The sequence below is a fragment of the Echinops telfairi genome, unplaced genomic scaffold (assembly GCF_000313985.2).
Source record: "Echinops telfairi isolate 266 unplaced genomic scaffold, ASM31398v2 ScPeMD7_655;HRSCAF=1070, whole genome shotgun sequence".
Taxonomy (NCBI): domain Eukaryota; kingdom Metazoa; phylum Chordata; class Mammalia; order Afrosoricida; family Tenrecidae; genus Echinops; species Echinops telfairi.
Window position 1 is genome coordinate 22,844,835 of NW_022104553.1, and position 12,806 is coordinate 22,857,640.

The following is a 12,806-nucleotide window of genomic DNA, read 5'->3' on the forward strand; positions in this document are numbered from 1 at the left end:
ACCCCTCGCGCTGGACCGCACCGTCGCCCAGGAACTGCAGGAGCGCCAGGTCGATGGGCCGTTTCCAGCGGGAGCCCTTGTGCAGCGCGATGCCGTAGCCCGTGGTGGCGAAGACCTTGCCCGAGCCTATGGTCACCAGCTTGCAGCCCTCGTCCTTGCGGGCCATGTAGTTGAGCACGGCCGCGTCGTAGATGAAGGCGTCCAGCTTCCTGGGGGAGGGGGCGGGTTGGGGGGTGGGTCTGTGTGTGAAGGGCAGCTCATGCCCAGCCTGGTGCTCAGAGCCTCTCCTCTCAGACCTGCACCCACCCACTCTAACCCCTAACCAGCCGTGAACAACCGAGCAAGCGACTGGGTCTCCCTGTGGCTCCGGTTCCACCTCTGTGAAATAGGCTCGTGGCAGTACGTCCCTTGGGGGGGGGGTCCCTGGGACCCTGGGCAGGGCTGGGAGGGTTCAGCTGTGCCTGGTATCAGGAGTCCCTGTGCTGCAGTGGGTTGTCTACTGACCCCACCAGCCAGATTCTGGAAGATTTGCATTCTCAGAAACTCTGCCCAACCTAAACCAGACTCACTGCCCGCCGAGTCCATTCCCACTCTGTGACCCTACAGGACCAGGAAGCACTGTCCCTCGACGGGAGGAAGAAGCCCATTCTTCTCTCAAGCCGCTGTGTCTGACACACTGGCAGAGCCTGCCTGGGGTGGGGTGGGGTGGAGGGAACGCAGAGACACAGCTAAACGGGAGCACCCCACTGCCATCAGGTGGATGCTGACTCATAACAACCCTACAGGGCGGGGTAGAACCGCCCCTGTGGGTTTCTGAGACTGTCACCCCATGGAGCAGAAAGCCTCATCTCTCTCCCGCCGAGCAGCTGGAGGGCTTGAGCCACCGACCTTGCAGTTAGCAGCCCAGTGCCAAACCCACAGTGCCACCAGGGCCGAGGATGAGAAACTTCCCCCAAACGTTGAGAGATGGAGGGAGTAGTGTGAGGGTTAACGTTGTGTCAACTTGGCTGCTTCTCTGGGGAGACGTGGGCGGAGTCCAACCTCTCCACCAGTCCACAGGTTGGTGATGCCATATTGGGGGCGTGGCCTATTGGATATATTTAAAGGGTGGCTCAGGAGACCAGGTGTGCTCTCTTCCTCTTCCTACTGGCCTGCATCCTGTTTCTGGCTTCCTGGGGCTTAGGCCAAGGGCCACCATGGGTCCACTCGACTCTATCTCCACCGGCCTGCGGCCTCTTGCCTCCTGCTTGATTCTCCTGGTTCATCGGTCCGCAGCCCAGTGACTTGGGAAGAGTCTCTAGCTAGCTAGCATCGAACTCATGGACTTGAGTTGAACTAGGCTTACCCACCCTGCGGCTGTGTGGGCTGCTTCCTGGATATACATTTCCTTCTTGAGATATAGCGCAGGGGTAGAGAATTAGTTCGTGTGGCTCTTCTGGCCCAAATCTCTTAACTCCTACCAAACAACCCTTTCCTGTATGATTCAGAAGGTGGAGGGGGGTAAGATACCACTAAGATTTCACCTGTAAATAACTGTACACAGGAGTCCCTGAATACCACCCTGCTGCATATAAAATGAGCCCTCTGAGAAGCAGGGGGAGGGATCTCATTGCGAGCAAGAGCCAGGATTGGGGTGCACTCTCTGGACCGCGAGATCCCCATGCAGGGAGCCTCCTGGGTGCAGAAAACAGCTACACACCATCAGCGTAGCAGCGGCAGCACAACCAGAGCTGAAACTGATAGATTTCCCGAGCCAGGAAGGCAAGCACAGCTGCGTGCTTTTGTGCAGGCCTTGCAGAGTGGGCTGCCACCGGGCACTTCATTGGGGAAGCTGGATTTGGGCTTGAGCTGACTGCCTTGGGGTGGAGGCTTTCCATCGGAGTGGTGTGCCCCAGGGGGTGTTTATTAGCAGACCCGAAAGAACTTTGTCATTTGTCCCGATCAACAACTCCGTTCAGAGCATTCCTCGCTGACATTACAACTGATTAACTTCCCTAATAACCCCTTCCATAGTGACTTTTGTCTGTGGGTTCTCTGTAGCCATTGCAATGGATTTGAGAACCCAGAGATCCAGCAAAGATGTGGCAGTTACATCACCTCCTGTCAACTTGAGCAAAGGGGTGGAGTCTAGCCTGTCAATCAGGTTGCGGCTTGATGACCTCATTTGGAGGCGCTACAGAGATGAATAGCTCCCCGGAGACCAGACCCACGGCTCTCTGCCTTCCCTTTCCTGCTGTTGAGACACTCAGAGAGCTGGAGGAGACATGTGGAGAGCCGCACCAGCGTGGAGACACTTCCACTGCCACTGGATCCACGAGACTTTCTACCCACTGGCCTGTGATCTTCCTACACTTGGCGTCATGGCGGCATGGGTTGTGTGGGTCTAAAGAGGAATTTACAGGGAAAGGAAGTGGGTGTTAACCAACCCAGGGACAAGGGAACAACATGTGATCCAAAATTGGTGGCGAGGAGGGTGCAGGGGGCCTGGTAGGGCTTGATCAAGGGCAATGTATCGGACAGGAATTACGGAAATACAAATGAAGGCTGAGCATGATAGTGGGACAAAAGGAAAATAAAATGAAATAGAGGAAAGGGAGACTCCAACGGACGAAACCATTCGTGCTGCTTTTGTCAAACCTGCTCGCTCGATAGGAAAGTGTCTGATCAGTGGCTTCTTGCCTAGACAAGATGGCTGTTCCCTCCGCTCGGGACTGCAATCAGTCGCTTTCAGACTCTTTCTAAAGGGTCGGGACATGATAGTGGCTTTGAACCTGCAACACTGGGAGAGAAGGAAGCACAGGGCGGGGGTGGGGAGGGTGCTGCAGTGGATGAGTCGGGTCAGAATGTGTATGACAGCTGAAGGTGGAGATGCTGCTCTGTTCCGTAAGCCTTCACCTAATGCACCCTGGAAAGTTTTTAAAAGTCAAAATCACCCCCCCCAAAGTCAGAATCCTCCCCTAGGGCCTTTGGGGGAGAACGGGCTCCTGCTGACACCCCGATTTCAGGCAGTCAGGGTCTCTTGGAGGCCACCCAGTGTGGGCTCCTTTGTGATAACTGTGCTGGGGAAGGGAACAGCTGGCTCCCAGCCTTACTTCCTGCTCTGTGCCAAGCCAGACCGTCCTTGGGTGATGCCGCCGGCTACGTGCTTGCCAACGAACCCAAACCACACGCGTCTGCCCGTGTGTCCTGGTGCGGTGGCTTGCGTGTTGCTGTGATGCTGGAAGCCACGTCACCGGCATTTCAAAATGCCAGCAGCGTCCCCCACAGTGCAGGGGCCTCAGCCAGCTTCCAGATGGACAGACAACGAAGAAGGGGTCGGCTGCCCACTCCAGAGGGCAGTGGCCTCGGAAAACCTGATGCCTGTATTCGAAACAGTGTCAGCTCCCGAAGGCCTCACCAAGAGAAGCCGACCGTTGCCAGAAACGTGCCAAGAGGCCTGGGCCCCCTCGGGTCAGAAGGCACTGGAAACATGACTGAGGTTGAAAAGCCGCCTTCTCCGAGTGGAGCTGACCGTAAGACGCCGCTGGAGGACAGCCCGTGGAAGAAAGCCTTTTGGACCGTCACTGACTGATGAGGCCTGACCCACACGGGCAGAAACGGCTGCAAACCTCCATTAAGAATCGGCACGTGGAATGGACCAAGTCCAGGCAGTGGCTGCAACAAGGGGCTCTGAGGATGGCGCACCGGGAAACGGAGAACTGGGGAGAGAGTGTCTGAGGACAAATTCTCTAAGTTCCTAATGAAGGGGGCTGGGAGGAAGGCCTTCATGGAGGTGAGTTGGAGAGGAATCCCAGTCTCATTCTCCTAACTAAACGTTATTCCCCCACAACGTTCCCCCATCGTCGTGCCAATTTTAAGGTGCGGCTCGCAAGCCCATACTACACGCTGAGAGCTTATCTGCCTGCAGGTTGTCTGCCATCCAGAGGATCAGCCTACCCTCGCCCTAAGTATGCCCCACTCCCTTCTGATAAGGATCACTGATCGCTCCCCTGGGGAAGAGCTCAGGGACACCTAAGGCCAAGCCAGCTCAGAGAGGACCAAGGTTAGGCCACCATCTGAGCTCTAGGACCTGCCCACCTTATTACATATGTGCCTTCTTGTCATGTGTGTGCCCCAGGCACCTCCCACTCCTGTTACGTATGTGGACGGCGTGGCTTGCAGGCCCGGGATGATATAAGCCTGTGAGAGAATACATTCTCTCTCTTTCTTTCTGGTTCCAGTCTCCATGGAAGAGGTGAGCCCTTGCCTGTCTTGTCTGATGTTTCGGTCATTTCCCTTTCAATGACATGACCGCTCCTTAGGACCCATTTGGTTCTGGAGGCTGGACCCCCACAGGCCAGAGGACCGGGTGGTGTTTCACGCTGTGGTCCATCAGGGTTGGAACCGACTGGACGGCTCGTACAGCAAGAACAACGAGTGAGAACCAAGAGGTCAGTGGATGGAAACCTCCCTTCCCCTCCCCTCCCCTCGGACTGCGAGGGGAGAGGCCTGGCAGTCTGCTCCTGTAGTAAGGATCCTGTGGCTGAGGCTGCTGTAGACCAGCTGACTCCCGGACACCTGCAGGACCGGGCTCCAAAAGGTTTCTGGGGCTGTGAATCGGTACGGGAGCAGCGGGTGGGTGGAAACCACCAACAAGGACAACACTGAAGCTGCAGCTCAGGGAGAGGGACCTGTCTGACCAGAGCACGTGGGAGCAAATGAAGGGGGAGGAAGAGAGAGTGGAGCACATCCTGGCTCACCAAGCCTTGAGGACGATGTTCCCACTCAGAGCAGCCAACCCACAGAGAAGACCACAGGGCTGACCCCACGATGAGACACGACATCCCTCACTGACCCATAGCCCTATGGGTCCTGTGGGACAACAATGGAGACACAGTGAGGGAATTGCGCCCGATCTGACCCCACCACACGGAAGCAGAACACTAAGGGCGTGCAACAGAACAGCAAGGGGAACAGAGCAATGAAGACCCCGGGGAATACCAAAAATAGACTTTGGGGCCAGGGCTTGGACCCACTTCTGTTTGGAGGCCCAGTGCTTACCCCTCAGCACCACCAGGGCTGCTCAGCCCAACAGCAGATGCTCAGTCAAGAGGTGGCGGGGAGGGGTGAATCCAGGCCGACATTGTCCGGACCCAAGAGGAGGGCTGGAGAGGTGAGATTCCCTCACTGGGAAAGGAGGCTAGCTTGTGCTCCATCAGAAATGCAAGATCAGGAGGGGAACCCTCAGATAGGAATGGGGGGAGGTGTGCATCTGGGTCTCAGGGGACCCTGAGATCCGAAGGAGAACCAGGCTTCCTCCCGGGGAAGGGAACTCCAGTTTCTTTCCAGGCTCCTCCTGTCCCAGGAAGGGATGAGGAAGACAGGAGAGGATCAGGTGTCTGAATCACGGTGGTGGGATGTCCATTCAAGGGCCCACGGGCCGCCCAGAGAGCCAACCAGTCTTCCTGGGAAAAAGAACAGCTAGCATGCTCCTTCCAAGCAAGGAGGCGAGACTCCCTTTCACGTGCTCTGGGAGAGACCGGTCCCCAGAAGGACATCAGGCTTGGGAAAGTGGAGGAGCAGAAACAGGGGGCCCCTGGATGGACGAGTCGGCCTGGCACCATGAGCTCAGGCGCAGGAGCTGCAGTGAGGATGGCCCGGGGCCGGGCTGCTTCAGCTGACTCAACAGCCCCTAAAGGGGACAGGTAAGTCGGGGTGTACGGGGGCAGCCATGAAGCGCTTCCCTGCAAAACAAGGGGTCCGGGGCCCGGCTCTGCGGGAGGAAGAGAAGGCCATGGGCCTCTGAACGGAAGACAGCCTTGGGCACCCACGGGCCGTTCTGCCCTGTCCGACCCACGGCAGTGGGTTCGGTGTGGGCATCTGGGCATGGGTGTGGCTACCCCCAACAACGACAGACACTGGGAACTCCCCCACGGAAATGCTCCACGGCTCACCCCACAGTGCAGGTCACAGGCCTGCAGCTGCTCCTAGGGACCCCCTGGGACACAGGAGAACAGCCCCCTCCTGGGGGCTTCAGAGGCTGTGAATCAGTGGTTCTCAGCCTGTGGGTCTCGACCCCTTTTGGGGGTCGAACCACCCTTTCCCAGGGGTCGCCCGATTCATCACAGTAGCAAAATGACAGCGATGAAGTAGCCACAGAAATAATGTGATGGCTGGGGGGTCACCACCACAGGAGGAACTGTCTGAAAGGGTGGAGGCATCAGGAAGGTGGAGGACCACCGCTGTAAATCTTTACGAGAGGGAAGCCTCCTCTTTCTCCCACAGAGCGGGCAGCTGCAGGGTTACCTGTAGCCACGACGTGGCCGGGGCTCCTCCCTTCTAGGGCCACGGAAAACCAAACCAAGCTCACTGCCATCGATGAGATTCCGACTCACGGCAACGCCACGGGGCAGGGTAGAAAGCCTCATCTTGCGCCTGTGAGTGGCTGGTGGTTTCAAACTGCTGACCCCACGTTCAGTGGCCCATCTGGCAACCCACGACACTCCCAGGGCGAGAAGCCCTGACAAAGGCCGTATGTACAGGTCCATGGGATGGAAAGTCTGGGGAGTCTTGGTGGGGGGGTTAGCTCCGAAACATAGCAACTCCGGATCCAGCGGAACGGAACACCCTGGTCCTGTGCCGTCCTCAAAACAGTGGCTCTGTTTGAGCCCGCCGTGGCAGCCACGGTGTGGGGGGGCTTCCTCTCTTTCACCAATTCTCCAGGACCCGACTCGTCCAAAGTCCATGAGACAAGGAGCCTTCTAAGGAGCAGTCTAGCTGTACTTCTTCCAAGATTGTGTGTGTGTGTGTGTGTGAACAATTCAATCCTCTTGTAAGAAGAGAGAGCCCCAGCCCCAAACCAGGGCCCTGAGGAGACCATCCCTAAACCTTAGACCACGCCTCTCCCCTGAAGTCTTTCTCAAAAAGAAACCAGGGTCACCTGACCACTGAAAACATCTGCCTTGAGCCGCGGCGTGCCCTGCGAAGGTCCAGCCGTATGGCAGCCAACTGACTATGGCAACTGGAGGGATGCCAGCGAGATGCGGGTGGTGTCCTGGTGGGGATGAGTAGGGCTGCTAAGCACAGTCAACAGTTCGAAACCACTAGCTCCTCCTAGGGAGCAAGATGAGGGTTACTACTCCATGGAGCGGTTCTCCACCTTCCTCATGCCGCGACCCTTTCAGACAGGTCCTCCTGTGGTGGTGACCCCCCAACCACAAAATGACGTTCGTGGCTACTTCACCACTGTCATGTTGCTCCTGTGACGAATCGTCCTGGCAATAGCTGACAGGCAGGATGTATTTTCATGGTTACAGATGGAGCATCATGAAAGCAGAGTGATTCATCACGAAAAGAATATGTCAGTATAGATGGTGAAATATTTATTTTGAATGACAAATCAATGACATTTTGCCTTGAAGCATGGTGTAGCATGGGTAACCGTCTTCCACACAGGGTACTTGTACGTGGGCGTATCTGCATGTGGGTGGACCCACCTGGATACAGATACCCACCTGGATACGGATAGAGGAGCGGTGTCTCGGTTCCTAAGACCATGGGAAACAGGTGTTTTCCAGTGGTCTTAGGCGACCTCTGTGAAAGGGTTGTTCGACCCCCAAAGGGGTCGAGACCCCCAGGCTGAGAACCGCTGCCCCGGAGAGTGAGTCTCAGAAAGCCCACAGGGCAGCTCGACCCTGTCCGAGAGGATCAGGATGAGTGGGAATCAGTTCGATGGCAGTACGCTCCTTCCTGCCTGTTTCTGTTGTGGGTCGGGGAGGCAGGGAGGCCATGTGACTGCGGGGAGGAGGAACAGCATAGAGAAACAACGTGAGAAGAGTGGTCCAGCTCAATGAGTGGTCCCCAGGGAACCTCCTGGAACTGGTCTCGGGGTGCTTGTGGACATCCTCCGTGAGGGTCACCCGCACAGCGTGGGAGAGCTAGAAGGGACGCGAGAGACAAGGCCAACATCCAGGTACGTGGAGGAAAGGACCACACAGGGAGTAGAATGTCTTAAAAAACAAAAATCATATCCATGTGAAGGAGGGGGAGGGCGGAGGGAGGACTCAAAGCCCATCTGTACACACTTGGACACCGCCTCACAGAAGGGCCACAAGGAAGACATGAGCCAGTGTGGTAGTCCCCTAATCTGGTATCAATATAAGGATGAAGAGTGTAGGGGTGGAGTCTAGGCTGTCAATCAGGAGATAGCCAATGAGGCGTCTGTGTGGGCGTGGCCTCCTGAGAATTCTGGGAAATCTGGGACTTCCTCCTTGGAGGCGGAAGACACCTCTCTCTCTCTGGCACTCCCTGGGAGACATTGCAGAAGACAAGCCACATGGACGCAACCAGACCTCGGAAGCCGGAGAAGCCACAGAGAGGCCCCTGCCAGCGCTGAGATGCTTACAGCGCCACTGGATCCACAAGACTTCCTACCCACTGGCTTGTGATTGTCCTGCATTTGGCTTCATTGCATATGTTTTGTGAGTCTGAAGAGGTCTTTATAGATTGGTATCGGTCATGTGGGCTAATATCAGACTTATGGCCTTGGACTGGACTGGGTTGAGATGTTCTCTCAATGTTCAATTCCTCTTGTATATAAACCTCTCCCTTATATACATATGTGTGTTTATGAATTTGTTTCTCTAGTCTACCCAGACTAACACAGCCAGTCAGGATGCATTATAACACCGATGAAGCATACAACTTTCCTCTAGTTCTTTACTGCTTCCTCCCCCCGACCCCCAATATCATGATCCTAATTCTACCTTACAAATCCAGCTAGATCAGAACATGTACACTGGTATAGATAAGAGCTTGCAACACAGGGAATCCAGGACAGATAAACCCCTCAGGTCCAATAATGAGAATAGAGATACCAGGAGGGGAAGGGGAAGGTGGGAGGAGAAAGGGGGAACCAATCACAATGATCTACATATAACCGGCTCCCAGAGGGACGGACAATAGAAAAGTGGGTGAAGGGAGACAGTGGTTGGTATAGACATGGGGGAATTTATAAATTATCCAGGGTTCATGAGGCAGGGAGGGTGGGGTGGGGAGGGGAAAAAATGAACTGATATCCAGGGATCAACTAAAAAGAAAAGTGTTTGAGAATGATGATGGCAACAAATGTACACATGTGCGGGACACAATGAATGGACGTATGGATGGATTGTGGTAAGAGCTGTACGAGCCCTCAATAAAATGATTACCAAAAAAAACCCCAGACCAATTATCACTGATGTCCTCACAGAAATTGGACACAATATTGCAACTGTGGAACATGAATAGGAATAACTATAAATAGATACATTCAGACAGACACACACACACACACAAAGGGTTCTTAGAGATTATAAATACACCAGCTGAGACTCTTCGTAGAGAGGGCGGAAGCGAAAAGGAAGCCATCTCGCCGGAGCAGAGAGCGCAGCGATAGAGAGATGGAAATGACCGAGATGGAGAGAGAGATGGATGGCCCAGGAAGCCCCAAATCCAATCAAGACTCACGCCGGAAAAGAAAAGGCAGGGCAGCCGAAGGGAGGGGCTGGTCCCAAAGGAGAGAAGTCAAGAAATTGTCCCAGAACGAATGACGTACGGGTGCCGCTGGGAGGGGTGCAGAAAGCCCAAGGCAGCCCCCAGGAGAAATCAGCTCAGTGTGCGTGGTGGCTGATCCAAATCCCCTACAGACACACTCACCACTGCCGCCCAGTCCTTTGGGACTCAGAGCGACCTTATGGGAGAGAGTAGAAATGTCCCTGTGGGTTCCCGAAAATAGGACTCATCGTGGGGAGTCCAAAGCAGCTGATGGGCTCACACCACTGGTTCAGTGTGTGGCCCACGGAAACATCCGGGGCACCACAATGGCTGATCATTCAGAACTCAGCCCAGTGGATTCCCAGTCGGAGACCCGGCAGGACAGAGTGGAAGCGCCTTGGTGGGTTTCCAAAGACTTGTGAACGTTAAGTCGAAAACCTCATCTTTCTCCCAGGGAGCGGTGGGTGGTTTCGAACTGCTGACCCTGTGGTTAGCAACCCCAGAGTAACTCACTGTGCCACCGGGGCTCCGGCGAATGCATGGCAAGTGTTGGCCAATGGAAGGCAGGGCTTCGAAAAGGCAGGTCACCGAGGCTTCGGCATCAAATGGCTTTCAACTTCTCCACCCGACACTGGCAGTAAGATGAGGGCGTACAGCCCTTTACAGACCTCCCCATGCTTGAGCTGTTGAATTGTATGAGTTGCGAATTATATGCCAAGATAATGTAAAGAAGACAGGGGATGAGATGCCTTCAAAATGCCAGCCAATCAAACCAAAGTCACGCTCCTTAGGACGAAGGATGGCGAGGCTCCGTCTCCAGTGCTTTGGACCTGTTATCAGGGCACCAGTCACTCCCTGGAGGAGGACGTCGTGCGCGGTGAAGCGGAGCGGCAGCCGAAGTGAGCAAGACCCTCAGGGAGACGGATGGAACCCGCGGGGCTGGTGGGGATGATGCAGGATCGGGGTGGGTCAACCTGCTGGTGGGGGTTGTCCTTGGGGTGGGAATTGACCGGACAGCATCTAACAATAGACTCTAAGCCACCCGAGGGCACTGCCTGTTCACTTTACTGCCTGGCACGGAGCAGCATCAAAACCAAACGCAGTGCGATCAAGTGGATGCCCCAGAGGACAGAGTAGAAGCACCCCCCTCGCGTTCTCAAGTCTGTCGCTATATTTTTATCCAGTCATTTTATTGGGGGCTCATACAACTCTTATCACAATCCATCCATCCATCCATTGTATAAAGCACATTGGTACATTCGTTAACCTCACCATGCTTAAAACATTTGCTCTGCACGGATGCCCCTGGCATCAGCTCCTCCTTTTTACCCCCTCCCTCCCCGAAAGTCTGTGGATCTTTGTAGTCGCCGACTGCCCCATCTCTCTCCCACGGAGCAGCTGGTGGTTCAAACTGTCAGCTTTCCTCTGAACAGCCAGGGCTCAACCACTGCACCACCAACCAGGCTCCTCATGCAAAGTAAACCGAAAGCCAAGCCCACTGCCATTGAGTCTGTGCCGACTCACAGCAACCTTATGGGGCAGTTTAGGACTGCTCCCTAGGACTTCAAAGACCGGTACATCTTTATTAGGGGGAGCAAGCAACCTCATCTTTCTCCTATAGAGCAGCTAGTGGTTTTGAACTGCTGGCCTTGTGGTTAACAGTCCGTCGCATAACTTACCATGCCACCAGGGCTCGTTAAGAGCTAAGCAGACAGGTTAACTCAATCAATGCAGGGTAGAGCATTAGGGAGCCCTGGTGGTGTGTGGATTATGCTTTGAGCTGCTACCCGCCAGGCTAGCAGTTCAAAACCACCAATCTCTTCTCGGGAGAAAGAGGAGGCTGTCTGCTCTTGTGAAGATGGACAGTCTCAGAAACCCCATGGGGAGGGGGAGATGCTGTTCACAAACCTAACCCTCACAGCAGCAGGCAGGACCGCCAGCCTGGCACGGTTCGGCCCACCTTGTGGGGGATTAATGATTCACCTTCGCAACCACCTATAAGGGGGGGACCCTGTCGTCAAACCCACATCCTACAGAGGAGGAAACTGAGTCTCGGAGAGATGGGGTACCTTGTCGTATAAACCCAGACGGAGATTTGAACCCTGGCAGTTTGGACATGAAACGTTCCCGGGTGTAACTGGAAACATCAAACATCACGGGGACCCTACTCCTGGGACGGGGAACCTACTTCTGCTTTCTTTGATCTGGGAGCTGGCCCACCCTGGGAGACCTCAGGCTTGGGCTGAGCCCCTCCCCCTGACCCTCCGTGTCCCTGCCCTTGCCCAGGGGGCGCCTAGCCTTTGCAGGCCCTGCCTTGCTCGGTCCCCCACCCCGCACCTAGGCCTGTAGGGGCTCCCCTCCCTCCCGTGTCCCCGCCGCCCTAACAGGCGCGCCAGAGCCTACAACTGACCCGGCCTTGAGCTGCGCCAGCGCCTCTTCGACGCGCGGCTGGTTGTAGCGCACCATGTAGCTGTGCATGTCCGGGTAGTTGCTGCGGATGTTCTTCTCCGTGGACCCGTTGGGCACCGTGCCAAACTTCAGGGGCGGGTACTGCTCCTGGGGCCGCTGGAACTGGGGCAGAAAGAAGCGTTACTGGTCGGCCCCTCGGGAGGGGACATCCGGACCCCACCACCATCCAGCACCACCGAAGGGTGCCCACCGTCCAGAAGCCTGTCCTGGTGATGCCACCTGGCAGGAAAAGCTTTTCAGCACCCCAGCCGGCACATGCATCTAGAGATGGGCAGGTGTGCTGGGCGGTTCAAACCCACCGGCAGCAGCTTGGTGGGGGCTGTCTGCTCCGTGAAGATGGGCAGCCTCGGAAACTCTGAGTCAGCAGCGATTCGCTGGCAGGGGCTTTGGTTTGGTTTGGGGCCAGTGAGGCTCTCTTCTGTTCATTACAGGGTCATCCTGGGCCCCTGGCACGTGAGCCCTGTCCACTTAACCAGTGGGCAGAGGGCTGATTCTCACGCATGGCCAACACGGGCATTTTTGGGTAGAACTTGCTCCAGAAGGCTTTGCAAGGGTTAAGGGTTGCCTGGAAGGGGGCTTGTGGCCCCAAACGGTGTGCCACTGGTTGTTGGCTAATAGGTTGGCTGTTCGAACCCACTCAGGAGCTCCGTGGGAAAGGACTGCCAATCTGCTTCCATAAAAATCGCAGCCAGGAACAATGTACAAATGTGCTTGACACACAATGAATGGATGAATGGATGGTGATAAGAGTTGTACAAGTGGAGGAGGGAGTGGGGAGGGAGGGGGAAAAATGAGGACCTGATGCCAGGGGCTTAAGTGGAGAG

The 12,806-nt window shown here is 55.7% G+C and overlaps 1 protein-coding gene across 1 annotated transcript in view; it reads right to left on the reverse strand.

The window, feature by feature from the left end:
• GRIN2D (glutamate ionotropic receptor NMDA type subunit 2D) overlaps positions 1-12,806 on the reverse strand; it is a 43,279-nt gene that overhangs the window by 3,190 nt on the left and 27,283 nt on the right. Inside the window, exons 7-8 of the mRNA XM_004710635.1 lie at positions 11,924-12,084; positions 3-209 (exon numbers count right to left, since the gene is read on the reverse strand). Coding sequence (XP_004710692.1) covers positions 3-209; positions 11,924-12,084 — 368 coding nt within the window. The remainder of the gene's footprint in view (positions 1-2; positions 210-11,923; positions 12,085-12,806) is intronic.